We start from the raw sequence: 15,954 nt of genomic DNA, 5'->3' as shown, positions 1-15,954 counted from the left end.
ATGAACACCCCTCCTTCAAGTGAATAGCTGCCTAGCGGTAGTTACTTTAGGCTGTAATAAACTGGAAGTGGCAACAGTTATAAACATGATGAGCTGCCTAGTGGTTTTTAGGATGCATTCTCTGGTACTTTATGATGCAGACACATAACAGGTGCCCTGGTCCATCTGCTATTTTTATTTTGCTTTCCCTGGAGAGGTTTATGTGATGGCCCTGGTTATCTGCACATCACTCTACTTCAGCGTTTAAAACCCCCTTGCTATTAAAACCTCTAAGCATCAAAGATGCTAGAGTTAAATATAGGAAATAGCATATCATTTGCAGGCTGTAAAGTTTCCTTCTCCTTCACAGGCTTTGGACAGATTACCTCAGAGAATCCTGCGGGAGAAACCAAATTTGGCCCAGGTCTCTTCTGCACCCCCACCAATTTACATGAATCTAGTCGATCAGGAGATGGTACTTAGGTGAGTCCAGGTGGGTGACAGGAGAGAAGGGAGCTGGAACATGTCCAGAACCAATGAGAAGGACCCAAGCTGTGTGCACCATTATGAGTTCCCTTATGCCTAGGAATAGGCCTGAACCATAAACTTCCCCAGAGCTGAGCTATGGTTGGTTTGGGCTTGGACTAGGGACCACTACCAGCCATGTGAGAGTTCATGGTCCCCCTTTATATTAAGGTTCCATTAATAAATGGTTTGAGGGGTTAACAAATATCATGTTAGACATGTATGTGTTTATAAATGGTTCGGCGTCCATCAGGAGAAGACTTTATAGATGGTTATAAGCTGTGGCTGTAAGCAGCCTGTTGGACTCTACAACAATTGATAAACCGTGTATTCAGACCGCTGTTAACCCTTTGTGGACTGTTCATAAAAGGAACCTTAATATGAAGGGGGGTGGTGGTGATTTTAGGTGTGGGTATCAGAACAGAGCAGGCTTAAGAACTTGAAGGAGCAGGGAGACCTTGTTTGTTCTCTAGCAGATAGCGTTAACCGGCTTTCTAGCCCTCCCACAGCTGCACAGGGGTTGAGGGAGGAGGGGACTGCAGGCCAAGTTGGGCTCTCAGAAGCAATTTAGGAAACTCCAGAATAGCTACTTGCTACTCAGAATGGGGGCGTGTCTGAGCAGGGGAGCTCTGTGCTTGGTACTCACAGGACTGCCTTATACCTAGGGCCCTACCAAATTCAAGGCCCATTTTGGTCAATTTCACGGCCATACGACTTTAAAAATCGTAAATGTCATGATTTCAGATATTTAAATCTGAAATTTCACAGTGCTGTAATTGTAGGGGGCCTGACCCAAAAAGGAGTTGTGGGGAGGGGGGTCGCAAGGTTATTGTACGGGGGGTTGTGAAACTGCTACCCTTACTTCTGCACTGCTGCTGTTGGTGGTGGCGCTACCTTCAGAGCTGGGTGGCTGGAGAGCAGCGACTGCTGGTCGGGAGCCCAGCTCTGAAGCAGAACCACCGCCAGCAGCAGCATAGAAGTAAGGATGGCATGGTATGGTATTGCCACTCTTACTTCTGCGCTGCTGCTGGCGGGGTGCTGCCTTCAGAGCTGGCCGCTTGGCCAACAGCCGCCCCTCTCCAGCTGTCCAGCTCTGAAGGCAGCTCAGAAGTAAGGGTGGCAATACCGCAACCCCCCTAAAATAATCTTGCAACCCCCCGCAAACTTCTTTTGGGGTCAGGACCCCCAGTTTGAAGAAATGCTGGTCTCCCTCGTGAAATCTCTATAGTATAGGGTAAAAGCATACAAGACCAGATTTCACGGTCCATGATGCATTTTTCCTGGCCATGAATTTGGTAGGGCCCTAATTATACCTCCTGCTGGGGAACGTTTCTCTTGTGTTCTTTGCTATGTTAAGCCATTTACTTTTGCACACACTGTTCTCCTACCTGAGGGTGAGGACTTGCTGAAGAGAAGAGGACTTCCACTTTCCTTCTGCAGGAAACTCTCCCACTAGCAAAACAGCATGTGTGTTAAGAGGCTTGTTTGTGTCTTTATCAGAATGAAGGAGCTTCGGGAGCAAATGAAACTGGTAGCGAATGACCTCCAGAGCAACAACAGCATCATTGAGCGGTAAGAGAGAGTGCTCTGTGTGCAGCAAAGCTACTCAACTGAGCATTTACTTGCCGCCTCTAATGTCTAGATAGAGCTTAACCTGCTGCCTGGGAGGAGCGTGGGATGGTTCAGATAGGAATTTGACCAGGGGAATAGTGTGGAGCATTGGCACTGTAATGAGATAAAGGGATATAAGGTCTACAACAAAGTTTTATGCCAGCCAACTGAGCCATTTCTCACAGTGATATTAGGACTATATTAAATTTACCTTCTGACCTAGAATTTCTGAAGAGTTTATTTGCCTTTGAAGTTATACCTGACCTTAGCTTATGTGAGTGCCTACCTATGTTTCACGCTGCCATTTCAGGCATTCTTCCTTTGTTGCTCTGCACTGTTCAACAGTTGCTGTTTTCTCACCCCAGAAGTGGCTGTATTCCAGTGACGGTTGAAGTGTTTCCTGTACGCACTTAGTGTTTCATCCAGAAATTCTTTACAAACTCATTTGCTAAGTGTAAGATCAGCCTCCTACTACTAATAAGAACATCTGGCACTTCTCTTGGTCTTTGGGTCTGAGGATCACAAAGTGATTTAACATTAAATACATCTCTGCTTACAGATAGAGAAACTGAGGCAGAGAAGGGTTAAGTGACTTGCTTAGGCTCACACAGCAAGTCAGTGGCAGAGACAGAAATAAAACCCAGGAGACTCACCTCCTGCTCCCTAGACGACACGACCTCAGTTACCATGAATCCTTCTGAATAATAAGAATCAAAATGTCAATATGTTTCAGGCTAGAATTTAGAGGGAGACATTAACTACATTATCACCATAGTCCTGGCTGTGAATGAAGAAGAAAAGAGCAGGTGTGTTTCGGAACGAATGGCTTATTTCAGGAGATGTGGGAGCAAGCTGCAAAAGTTTGGATCCACATCCAAATTCCACCCCAGAGTTCAGGAGTGTATGAATCCAGGAAGGTTGCTGTGTCCTTCTCTAGTATAAACCTTTTGATTTTTGTTCCCACAGGTTAAGTGGGGTTGTGTCTGCTCCAGATGTTTGAGGGAGATGTGATGGATTTGGAGCTGCTGAAATAGTGTTTTGTCTTTTGTTTTTAAATTATCTCTCGCACTTTGGGTCAAGATCAATGGAGAACTTCAGCTCAAAGACATCACCTTGTCCTACCTCTCTGCTCCAGCACTTTGGCACAGTTCACCAGCATTAGCCTTACCTGGGTTGCAAACCTCAAGTGCTTGAATACTCAAAGTGTCCCTAACGTTGTTCCGACGTTACCCTGTTTGGGTTTCCTTTGAGAAAATGGATTGTTTCCAGTATTTTACATTTTCTTTCTTGTTCCCATCGAATTGCTGACTTCATCCTGTATCAAGGAGGCTGTGCTCTGTTAGATGAAATGGGTTAGATTAAATCAGCATCTTTAAGCCACTTTACATCTCTCCCACCCATGGAATACAAGCAGAAGTCTCTGTAATTTGTGACTCCAGCATAAAGATGATTTTTCCATTGCATGATCTCCTGGGTTCTTTATCCTTGTCAATTTTGATCACTATGGGTCCTTTCCAGTGTGAGCCGTGTGCAGGAAGGATAGTGGACTCAATGGACCAAAGATCTGCTCCAGTATGGAAATATTCCTTCTTTCAACTGGGAGAAGGTGGAATATGGGCAATGCAGAAATCAACAGCACCAAATCTTCGAAGAGCTTCGCTTTGGAGTATAGCTGTTGTCAGCTGTCTGCTGGAGACTGACTGGACCATCTGGTTGTGTTCTGTCACTCCCTCTCCACCTAACTCATATGTTCTGATTACCGATGGCCATAAGAATATGAAACAATCAGAAGCTTCGGTTGCCGTGTCTTGTAGGTCCGTTTCCAGAGCGATACATGAACTCTGTGCTTATATGCACATGCACGCACACGCTCCCTGAGAAATTCCATATTAAAGATATTGTGTAAAATCCTTGAACGTGACATCCATGGGCTGCATCCAAATGCATCTTTACAAGTGAGAGAGGGTGATTTTTGTTTTGGGATGAGCCGTGGAAGTCAATGCCAAGCGGACAGCTGATCTAGCTGTGAAATGCTGAATTATTCCAGAGATCGCTGGTCCGATTGGCTTATTGGCGATTTAATTTAAATTTGTTAAATTGGCATCCCATAAGGGACCTAGTGAAAAACGTTCAAAAGTGACTTGGAGACCTAAATTATATTTTCAAAAGGGACTTGGGAGCCTGAATCTTATTGAAAGTTAATGGAACTTCAAGCTCTTAAGTGCCCGAGTCACTCTGGACAACTGGGCTTTGGTTCCTAAATCACTTAGGCACCGTTGAACATTTATTCACAGAAAGCTATACACATGAAACAGATGGTATAAAAATAACTCTTTCTGGAATAATTTCACTACTCACTAAGTGTTATCATTCCTTGACAACATGGGCCAGATTCTCAGCTGGTGTCTCCATTGAAGCTTCACTGATCTACACCAGCTTCATGATCTGGCCCTATGAATTTCAATCTTGTTTTCCATCAGGAATCTCTTCTTTCTTGAGTCTCTGCTTTTAACTGCTACCAGAGTTAAAGAGAGCTGTGTGTGTGTATCTAGGTCCCATGTATGTGATAGCAGAACACTGCCTACCCGAATGCTTCACTCTCCAAACCTTCTTTTCTAATACACTGCCCTGGTACCCTCTTGGCTCCCTGTCCCTTGACTCTGATTACTCAAATAATCAGTGATCCAAGTGTATTTGGTGGTACAGTTGATCTGGATCTGACAGTGTATTTGATGCAGAGAAGGCGTCTCTTTAATGCAAACCAAATGTAAACACAGGAATGGTCTGGTTTGTTTGGAGCACAACTTGTAAATGGAACTCGTTTGCTTGGTCATGTCTGTGGTGTGTTAACGTCCACGTGATAATGGAATAAAATGGTTACAGAAATAGTGTTTTGTTACAGAAATGATTCGTAGGGCTATTTATAAAGCCTCTGCTCCAACATGCAGAATTGTGCGTCTGGAGTTTGCAGATCTGGACAGTCCCAGACTCCCAGTAAATCTGACTGCAGCGTTCCAGAAAAGCGTTTTTGTTAGCTTTCATTAGGGAGATAATGCGCTTTGACAGTGGATGCAAAGGTGTCCTTGTTTGTGATACATGCACAGGCCCCCATCCTGCTTGGCCAAACTCCATGTTCTTCAGTGGGATTCTGCATGGGCACAGGGGTCTGCCTGCGTGCGCCAGAGTGCAGGATCCAAGCCATAATTTTCAGGCATGGTTTTGAAGATAAATCCACCTGAGAACAGAACGAACGCTGAGTGTTTCGTGTTGCTGTGCGCAGAGTTCATTATAAAATGTGACTGCATTTGTAAAGGAGAAACCGATTGTTTGCATGTTCTATAGCTTGATTTATTGCTGATCCCCAGCAGGCCTTTAGGGATTAAGTTTATCCCATAATAATAGAGACTGGGGCCTTGTGGACGCATGACCTAGTGGCAAGAGCACTGGGCTGGGTTCTATTCCTGCCTCTGCCATTGGCCTGCTGGGTGTGAATAGAAAAATCTATTCATGCAACTGATTCCCTTCTCTCACTCTTTGTTCTGTCTGTTTGGATCCTAAACTCTCTGTGGCAGGGACTGTCTCTGATGTGTCCATGCAACATCTAGCACAAGGGTTCCCTGGTTTTGGTTGAGAGACTGAATAGGTATAAGCAAAGAAAGGACCATTTGTCATCTTCTGAGTTTTGAAATGGAGTTATCTATGGGTCAGAGACAGAGGCAAGCTGTTCTATGGCAGGAGCCTCTGAGGAGAAGGCTCTCGCACTGACAGCATTAGGGGGGAGGGAGGGAATGCAAAGATGAGGCCAGTGCCAATTGAGCAGGCAGAGAAGTAGGAGAGACCAAGTCCATGCGGTTGGCTGGAGTGAGTTTGTGGCGGACTTAAAACAGGGCAGTTCTGAGCTGATACCTGAAATGAATGCTGAACCAGTGGAGCCGTTTGAAGATACCACTGCTGCTTTGTGTGTGAGGACAGCCACAGCCCTTTGCCTGTGTTGGTCTAGGACAGCTGGGACTGAGGGAGAAGGGAGTTAATTCCCATATAATTGTAGGCCAGGAAAAACATGAGATCTATTCAAAATCCCTATTGCTCTAAGTCAATGCTGGTTCCAAATGCTTTGCCTCCAGTATTTGTTATGCCCCAAACTTCCTACCATTTTTAACGTTGGCCTTTACGAGGGGTTGCAATCCTTAGCCGTTATCTGCTGACTCAGCTGTTTGCTGGCAGCAGTGTGTCAGGTGGTGATGATATAGGAAGCTTAGACTCTCCAGGGGGCAAACATTAGATGATATCAAGAAGCTATTTGCAAGCAGAGTCAGGTGCGCTGTCTTTTCCCTTTTCCCTTTTCCCGCTGGGTGATTTATGGGTGAAACCCCCAGCGGAGGGGAGCAGAGAGACCCAGATAAAGGTCTCCGAGCTGCAAATGGAGCTAAACTGAGTGATGATGCCGCTCACAGAAAGTGGGAGGGGAGTGGGGTTGCAAATGCAATCCATGTCTGAGAGGTGGCTATTTAGAACCTGGGAGCTGAGCATTTAAAAGGGGAGGGAATTCCCCTGGTGCTCTCTCTCCCTTCCCGCCCCACTCACACTTATAGATAAATCACTGCCTATGCCCCCTACTTTTCATGTTACAAAAAGGGAACTATGCTAATGATACAATGTAGAAGGTGTCCAGGCGTCTCTAGTGGGAAACGCAGGCTCATTGCACTACTTGGTACTTATAGCCAAGTGTTTATAGCCATTTAGCAATGGTAAGTGGAGAGACCATGTGATAAAGAGGGTAGGGTACTGGGCAGGGAGCCAGGAGACCTGGATTCTATTCCTGGCTGTGCCACGGGCTTGCTGGATGACCTTGGGTAAGTCACTTCCCTTTTCTTCCCTTCCAAGCCTGTCTATTCAAATTGCAAACTCCTTGGGGCAAGGACTGCCTCTGAGTGGATGCCTACAACATTTGGCTCAATGGGCCTCTGACTCTTTCACAATGCAAATAGGTGCTTTTGTACCGGCACTGCCAGTAATTAATCTTCATGTCTAGTAAAACCATAGTTGCCTTGTGGTTGTGGGTTTTCCCTTCACTGCGTACTGGTGTAAGATGTGTTACAAGTCAGGGCAAGCTGAGTGTTTCAAAGACATGATGGAGTAGAACAGCCCCTCTGTGTCAAGCTTCCTTGTCAGTTTCCCAAGATTAAGGGTGCCACAAGTACTCCTGTTCTTTTTTCAGAAAGAGAAACTTTATTGTTGGAGGAAAGTTTCACACTTATGAAACTTAATGTTTCAATGTGTTTGTCAGTCCCTGCCCGTCCCTGCCCCTTGATAATATTTCTTGCTAGTTTTGATTATTATTGAAGCGATTAACATTTTAAAAATATGACTAACTTGATACTTTTAAGGGAGGAAGTAGTATCCAATGGTTACAGCAGGGGACAGGGAGCCAGGACTCCTGAGTTCTATTTCCAGTTCTTGAACATAGCATTGGATCACGTGCTCAGAGCGAGGGACTAGGAACCAAGACATCTGACTTCTGTTCCTAGCATTGGGTCTGATTATGGGACTGGGTTACCAGAGAGAGGGATTTGAGAGCTAAGATTCCTGAGTCCTAGTGGATTTGATTTTACCTTAAGCAAGTCACTTCACCTTCCTGGGCTTCAGCATCTACACCTACGTAATGACAATAGCAATACTGGGCTGCCCCAGGAGATTGAGTCCAAGTGCTTTGAGAGCTTCTGATCAAGGCGCTGGAAAAGTGCAAAATGCTTGTGGTTGTTCATACTTTCCAGCCGATGTGCTGATCCCACATATAGAAAAAGAAGCGGGGCTGCTATCCAAGCATGAATGTCTGAATTAATAGCAAACAGGATACCAAGAATGACTGTCCCAGCAGATCTGTAAAAAGCTGTTTCTTCTCTCTTTCACCTCCTGTAATTCCCTTTCCAGTGTGTTTTCTGTGGCTAACCATTTGTTTGCTAAACAATCAACGGTAAACCCCATTGTCAAACCTCAACCCCCTGAGTGAATGTTTTGGTTCCAGAGCATTGACTCTTGCGTCCTTCGAGCAGTCACGTCCTTGGGCTCAGGCAGCCTGACAGGTCACTTTGTCATTATGATTTAAAGAAACTGAACGGTCCCAAAGTGCTGCTTAAGCTCAGACTCTAAGCCCTGAGTATATCCTTCACCCCCTGACAATAGGGTGGTGTCAACCTTTAGATAAATTAATAGCCTCACAGTCTTGATAAGCCTCCACTATCCTTGTACCGGATGGGGGCTTTTTATTTTATTTTTATTTTTTTGCTTCCTGCTTGGGGAGGCTAAACACTAGCTGTTATTACTGTTGCACATGATGTGTACGTGCATGGGGCTGGTCCCTGGTTAACAAGGGGTTAACCTCAGATCTGCATACCCCACCTTTTGAACAGCCAGTTGAGAGAAGGACTATAAAGAGGTTTCTTTGGGGACAGAGTTGGAGAGATGTCTTAGGAAGAAATCAGGATCCAAACCTCTGGGGCCATAGGACTGGGCTGGGGACCAAGGTGGGAAGTTTTCTACTTGGTTTTCTTTTGGCTGCTTATTATTATTAAATACATGTATTGTGGTAGCACCCAGAGGCCCCGATCAGGGATTAGGCCTCCTTGCGCTAGGCTGTGTGTGTGTGATGTGCACACACGCAGTTCCTGCTTCAGCGTTTACAGTCGAAGTAAATAGCAAAGGACAAAATGTGAGGACAGCAGTTGGTGGGGGTAGCACATAGTAAAAGTGAGTATTCGTTAAGGTCCGTTTAATATGCAGTGGTCACATCACAAGGGCTTGTTTTGCTTCCTTGATGCAAACGTGATCCCTGAAGGATAAATCTTTTTTTAAAAAAAAAATGTAATCTGGGGCCCACAACATGCATAAAATGAGCCCCAAACTCTACTTTGCAGGGGAGAGATTAAGGTTGGGGGCCACTTCTGAAAATGTTGGCTTTTAAAGTGCCCCAGTTTTGGGGTGTCTAAGGCACTTGCATGGCCCCCATCACATAGGATTTGAGATCCTCATAATCTTTAATGGGTTTGTCATCACGCACTCCTAGGAGGCAGGGCAGTGCTATTGCACAAATGGGAACGGGAGGCACGGAGAGGCTGTGACTCGCTCATGCTCACACAGGATGGCTGAGGTGGAGTAAGGATTTGAACCCAAGTCCTAGGCTAGTGCCCTAACCACTGGACCATCTATCCGAATGCTTGAGACACCTAGGGTCTGTTCTTTCAGACGTGCTGAACTGCCGTTGTTTTCAGTGGGAATTGTGGGTGTTCAATATCCACAAAGTCAGCCCTTGGGTTTGGTTGAATTCCTCAGAAATGAGGAATCAAAAATTTAGTGGCCACTATTGGAAAATCTGGGGCTAAAATCAACTTGAACTGAAATCCGTTTAATGTTTCAGACTTAGGTAGACAACAAACAATTTAAACCGTATTAACATAACGCTTCTGCAAAGATCGTGGTGGTAGGTATAAGAAGTATCTCTAGAGACTTTTGGAGGGAAAAAGTCATATACACCAAGTGAAATCTGGCATAGAATCTAAATGTTCCCTTTACGTTCCGATTTTAAATACCCAGCTCTCAAACCAAACCACTTGCGATCATGAACACACTGGGAATGAGGCCCTGTTTTAAAAACCTTACCCGCAAATTATTTTCTAAGAACCTCCTAATTTATAAGCTAGCATTTATATTTCAGTCAGCCTTAAACATACTTAAATCTCTTGGAGGAGCAGAGGACCAGAAGCTGAGCTGGGGTAAATTAGCACAGCTCCTTTGACTTCAATGGAGTGGCACTGATTTACACCAGCTGGGGTTCGGACCAGGAATTCGTTGGGCTTTTTTGGCAAACTTCCTGCAGGGCTGCACTAACAGCTCTTGTCCTGTTTAAACTGCCATAAAACAGCAGTTAGACGGAACTCCCTGAATCAACATGAAACAGAAATCCTCCTGCCAAAATTATTTGGCTTGTAATTTTCTTATGTTAACCCTTGATATAGAAGGCTTCTTTCACTCCCTCATGCCCCCGTCCCCGTCCCCCACCATCTCAAGCAGCTGGGGTGAACTCTGGCCTCACTGAAGGTGCTGGCAAACCTCCCGTTGCTTTCCGTAGGGCCAGAATTTCACCCCTTGTCTTTGGAATCGCTCAAACAAAAATCAACTGACCCCATAGATCTTTTGTTCATTTAAAAAAAAGAGAGAGCTGGGGAGTGGGAGAGGGTGTGTGTGTGTGTGTGTGTGTGTGTGTATCTGTCTCATTTATATCTTTTAACGGTCACCTCGTGATTTTCAGTGTCGGAAGATGAGATGCACTGGTTCCTAAAGGTTATTTGGGCTAGGTTAACCACTGTTTCTAACCAGCCTTTTCCTGGCCTGTACAAACCTGCTGACTAATGAAAATGGAAACATTTTTCTAGGGAAGAAACTGTATCCTCTTTTCTGCAAAATAGCACTTAATAGACTGTAGCAATTTAAAGACACTATCCAAAAACCTGCTTTTTTTTAATGCTGCATTTTAATAACTAAGTGGGAGGAAAGGGATTTTTTCCTGCTCAGTCCCATACAAAACTATTTTGCATTTCTGTAGCACCTTGCAGCCCAGGGCCTGGAAATGTGTAAAAAAACATTCATTAATGTAGCCACATTGATCTGCTCTGAGTCCCCATTTTACTGATGGGGAAGCGGAGGCAGTGTGTTAGGTGACTTGCCTGAGGTGTCACATGGATTCCATGGCACAGCTGGGAGTAGAGCCCAGGTGTCCTGACCTAGTCTCATGCTTTGCTCTCAGAAACATCCTTCTTCCCAAGAGTGTGAAGTCCTTTTTGCTCCTCAGAGTTTGAACGCACAAGATGAGATTTTCAAAAGCGCTCATCTATGAAATCAGGTATTGATTTTCTAAAGGAACAAAGTGAGGCCAGCGCCAAGCGCTTTTGAGAAGCCCATCCAAATGATCGCACTCTGCCATTTCTCCTTGGAACTCACGGACTTCTACACTTTGTGTTCCTGCCACAAATATGGATTTGTTGTCTTCACCCTTTTGTGCACCATTATTACATAGTGTGCAAACTTTCCCACTCCCTGGCCACAAGAGCTGACGCGGCGGAATCAGACACACGCAATACACTGCACACGCGCATGACCTGTAGGTAGAAGGTTTTCTGTTGTGATGTAAGGGGACTTTCCTCCAAAGGGAGGATCAGCTTCTCTGGTGGAACCCCGCCTCTGCAAAATTTCCTGTAGCCTGCCTCTTCCAGCCTATGTCTAGGCATGTGCTATTAAATGGTATAAAGAGGCAATAAGGGTGGCCCCTTCCGGTATGCACAGGGAATTTCCTCTGGCGAGAACCACTAACACACTGAATCCAAAAGCAACTGGGGAATCCCCCAAGTTCTTGTTTTGTCTCAGACTGTGAAACCATTTGAAAGTGACACTGTCCCCCTGGGTTTATGGCAGAGGAGCAATTGACCAAAACAACTTTAATCCTCTCAAATGGACTTCGGCTTTGTCCTGCACCTATCTGTGCTCAGAACACGCATGCAACCATGCACACCCTGTGTCAGCTAGAACGGTCTGAGCCTGACACACAAACAGTTGGCAGCTCAAGAGGCACCCAAAGTAGAGTGTAAAAAAACCCAGAGTAGAGGTGGGTGAAAGGTCGGAAGCTGTCTGAATTGCCACCTTCTGATGCATATAACCAATTGTGGGCTCCTGGTGGGCAGTGACTTTTACTCTGAGCATGTATTTCAGCCCCCTGAAAGTTCACATTATAAACATGTTGATACAGTGACCACAATATGTCAACACACCACAATACAGTAATGGTGGATAGCGGGACAGGCCCTGATATTCTGCTTGCTCCGTAAGGTAGAGGGGTAAGTAAGATGATAGTTGTATTTAATGTTCAGGATAGGTAGTCAATGTCTTAAGCGTGTCTACGGCTTTCTCTCAAGTGAAGGTTCATTTATTAATCTGCTCTTGTGGCAAATAGTCCTTTAACAAGCTGTATCAGTCCATAGGGAGCGGAAGTGTTTTGTTGTCCAGCAGCTGAATATGCATTTTTTGCTAGTGGAAACAAACAAAAAAATACCGCTTTTTACAGGTATATTGGCTATGGATTAATACCTGCCAAGCAAACATTTAGATCCACATTAGGAGGGTTGTGACATGATAGGAGACATTCACAGATCAGAGCTGAGCAAACACCTGGCTTTTTTTGTTCGGTGTTCAAAATTAAATTAATTTCAATTTGGATCGAACAAAACATATTTGACCCGACATATATTTTTATTCTTTTGTTTTGTTTTGGGGTGTCTTGTTCTTTCTGGCAAGTAAATCTAGCTAATTTTTTTAACGAGATGGCATTTTCAAATGAAAAGTTTTTGACTTACCCAAAAAAAAAAAAAATTATTTGCGGCCAAAACTATTCACCTAATTTGACCTGAATTTGCAAATAGTTTGGGTGAACCTGAAACTGAATAAACTATTTGTCCAGAAAATCTCACCCAGCTCTGTTATAGACAACTTCCTTTGGTGGAGGGGCAGGAGAGTGCTTCATAAATAAAATGTTAGCAACGTTAGCAACAACATCCAGCATTTGCTCACTGTACTGAAAAGCAAACGGGGAAACACCGTGTTATGTTCAAACAGTTTTCCCAGGAATAAATTCTGCTGTTGGTTTTGGAGCTGTGCAGAGGGAAGAGCATTGGGCCTATCTAAATTCCACCTGCAGTTCCACCTAGTTAGTGGTGTTTTGCCCTAAACAGTTGCATGGTTGTTAAACAGCTGCAAAATCTCATCTCAGAGGTTGCTGCATTTTAGTTGGGGGAAAGCAATTTGTGTGTATATAATGGTAGCTCTATTTAAATATGCAGAAGAATACATAGCACGTCACAAATATTAACTCTCTCAGTCCTCCATCTTCAAGTTAAGTAAATATCCCCATTTTACTGATAGGGAAACTAAGGCAGAGAGGTTATGTGATCTGTGCAAGGTCACAAAGTCGGTATCAGAACAAGATTGGAACTCAAGAATTCCTGAGTCTTGGTCCTGTGTGCAGATCATGGGACTAGCTGTTGACAGGACAAGAAATGCGTGAGAAAGTGAGTTGTTCTAGTCCAGCAGCCCTGTAAGTATAATGGATGCATGTAATTGGAACAGACCCAGAATCCAATGGGGAATTGTCACATAATTGTATATGAAGCAAAACTTTTGGATTGACTCTTCCTGGGGCCCATGTATTTTTATTTGAAGTTCTGTTTCGTTTTTTTCAAATCCCACATAACCTTGAATTAAAAATCCCTGATGAAGAAGCCTTGACATAACATGCATTTGCCTGTCACAAATATTCTTCCATTCTCTCCTCTTACTGGTGTGTGTGGGTGGGTGTGTGGGCTGCAGCTGCATTGTAACTCTGTCACTTCAGTAAAATGCAGCCCTCAATTTCATAGAAAAGAGCGGCTGTGATTATATTAAAACAACCCAGGATCCTGAACATTGTGAAGAAGAGACCTTAAAAGGCAAAAGAAAAACAAAAAACAACTTTGTGCTGAAATGAGGAATGAAACTAGAATTTTGCAAGCTGGACTGCTGTTTGATAACTGACTTGAGTGTTAACCTCATGCTATCTCCATTCTATTGTGGCACTATTAGCTTGTAACCCAGATCCAGTACTTTTTGGATTTAAATATCTCTGGTTCATCCCTCGCTCACTTGTGAAACAGACATACTTAAGAACTCAAATTTTGCTCCAGAACAGCAAATGAAAAGCTATTATCTCTTTGCATTATTGACCTGATTCTTCTCACATTGGAACCCATGTAACTCACTGAAAATTATTTAGAAGTAACACCATTGAAGTTGCACCAGTTTTACACCCGTATGAGAGCCCTTGTGCCAGAAGGAAAGAGAGAGGGTGGTGCTGGGATAGGGCAATGGCTTGGGACCTGGAAGACCCAATTCAGTTCCCTGCTCTACTGCTCACTTGGCATGTGACCTTGGCTGAAATTTTCAGATGAGTCTAGCAATTTTAAACCTCTCATTTAAACATCCGACTTTAGATGCCTTAAAAGGTCCTGAATTTCAGAAATTGTGGAGCCATTCACCTTCTGAAAATCAGACTTTTTTAGCCTCTCTCTCGCTGGACACCCAAAAACTGAAGCACCCAAAATAATTAGTCATTTTTGAAAACCTTGACCTAATTACACTCTCTCTCTCTCTCTCTCTCTCTCTCTCTCTCTCTGTACCTCAGTATTCCTATCTGTAAAATGGGGACAATAGCTGGCTCATGGGCACTTACTGAACCCTCATTGATGTTTAGGAAGTGCATGATGTTCCCTGGTCGAGAAGCGCTGCAGAAGGTATGATATTACATTTAATGGTATGATTGGCTTTTTGTTCTTTTTCTCTCTTGATTGGAAAGGCATAGAAAATAATGAGTTTGCAAAGCAGAGATTGCAGGAAGCTCTGAGGAGGAGGCAAAAAACTTCCAAAGCAGCAGCTTGTTTTGCCACCCATATTTTTGTGCTCCCTGAAAACCTTGTTTGCTTGGCACTGGCGAATGCAAAGCAGGTAGCTAGATGTGTACCCAGTTGGGGTGTACAGCTGCCTCGAGGCCCCGGCTGGAGCCATTTTAAAGTTGGTCTATAATATTTTCCCCCTTCATATTGCCTGTGGCATGTATAGAGATAAGTTTCAACTTTCTAAATGCACATAACCCGCTGCAGCCCTTGTGTAATTGCAGCTAGGTCATGCTAGTGACAGAAGCTGCCTGCAATGGGAAGTGGACAAGTTCATTTTCACTTTGCTTCCAGGGAATGAAACATACCAAAAAGAGCGGTAAAAACTTTTCAACTTGGGAGCTCAAAGGCAGGCACCTAAGTAAGTGGCTTGATTTTTTTCCCCCCTCCCACTCCCCCTCCGCCCGTTTCTTCCAGAAGACCTTGAGTAGCTGTAGTTCCCATTAAGTTCAGTGGAAGTTGTGAATGCCCATCACCTCTGAAAGTGCCTTATGTATGGATTTAGGCACCTAACAGCAAGCATCCAAGTTTGAATATTTTGGTGCACAATGAAAAAATGTTAACGTTTTAATAAACAAGTGATTGCGACAAAGGTAGGAAAATTACAGTATTATTATTATTATTAATATGGTTTCTAGGAGCCCTAGTTCTAGATCTGGCCCCTGGGTGCTAGGTGCTGTACAAACAGAACAAAAAGGCAGACCATGCCCTAAAGAGCTTACAGTCTACCTATAAAATAAGTGGATACAGACAGACAGGGACATACAAGGAAACAATGAGAAAATATTGGTGAGCTTAATTGGCAATAGTATCCGCTCACCGGCTGAAATGTATCTCTGAACATATGAAAATATAGGTCTGTGGTAGCTTACTGTTTTGCAAAGGCTGTAATTTACTTTATATTAAATATCCTATATTTATATATGTATAAATATATACATATGTATTTATATGTGTATATATAAATATCCTATTTATAAATAGGATTTAATGATTCAAAACTTCCCCTCCAAAAACTCCTTTGTTGCATCTTCATGCATAGTTTCCTGTTAAGATGTTGGGGAAAGTGTGAAATTAACAGACCAAAGTGTTTTGCAGGTTCAACAAATAACGTGAGGGAAGGAGGAGGTGCTGTAACTTGGTGTAAACTCTCTACCCCTTAACATTTTGATTTATTTATCATGGTATATCAAAAACTGCTTGATTGAACTCCAAATTGTGAATGTTTGTTTTACCCCATATACACACGGAGGCAAAATTATTAGATATGCCAACGGGCCAGTTCACTAAAGGAATTCTGGTGGTACTTTTG

The 15,954-nt window shown here is 43.8% G+C and overlaps 1 protein-coding gene across 4 annotated transcripts in view; it reads left to right on the top strand.

Moving 5' to 3' along the window:
• The window catches only part of IKBKE (inhibitor of nuclear factor kappa B kinase subunit epsilon), a 57,533-nt gene extending 43,029 nt beyond the window's left edge, over positions 1 to 14,504 (top strand). For 3 of the 4 annotated variants that reach the window (XM_065594601.1, XM_065594602.1, XM_065594600.1), the window contains exons 19-21: positions 350 to 462; positions 2,005 to 2,076; positions 14,375 to 14,504. In XM_065594601.1, coding sequence (XP_065450673.1) covers positions 350 to 462; positions 2,005 to 2,076; positions 14,375 to 14,489 — 300 coding nt within the window. In that variant the 3' untranslated portion in view covers positions 14,490 to 14,504. Of the gene's footprint in view, positions 1 to 349; positions 463 to 2,004; positions 2,077 to 3,081; positions 5,002 to 14,374 lie in introns of those variants that run through there. The other variant, XM_008172714.4, reaches the window with a different exon arrangement.
• The last annotated feature ends 1,450 nt before the right edge of the window (positions 14,505 to 15,954 follow it).

The sequence above is a fragment of the Chrysemys picta genome, chromosome 4 (genome assembly GCF_011386835.1).
Source record: "Chrysemys picta bellii isolate R12L10 chromosome 4, ASM1138683v2, whole genome shotgun sequence".
NCBI classification, from domain to species: Eukaryota; Metazoa; Chordata; order Testudines; family Emydidae; genus Chrysemys; species Chrysemys picta.
The sequence above is the reverse complement of the archived record's forward strand: the minus strand, read 5'-3'. Positions and strand labels throughout refer to the sequence as shown.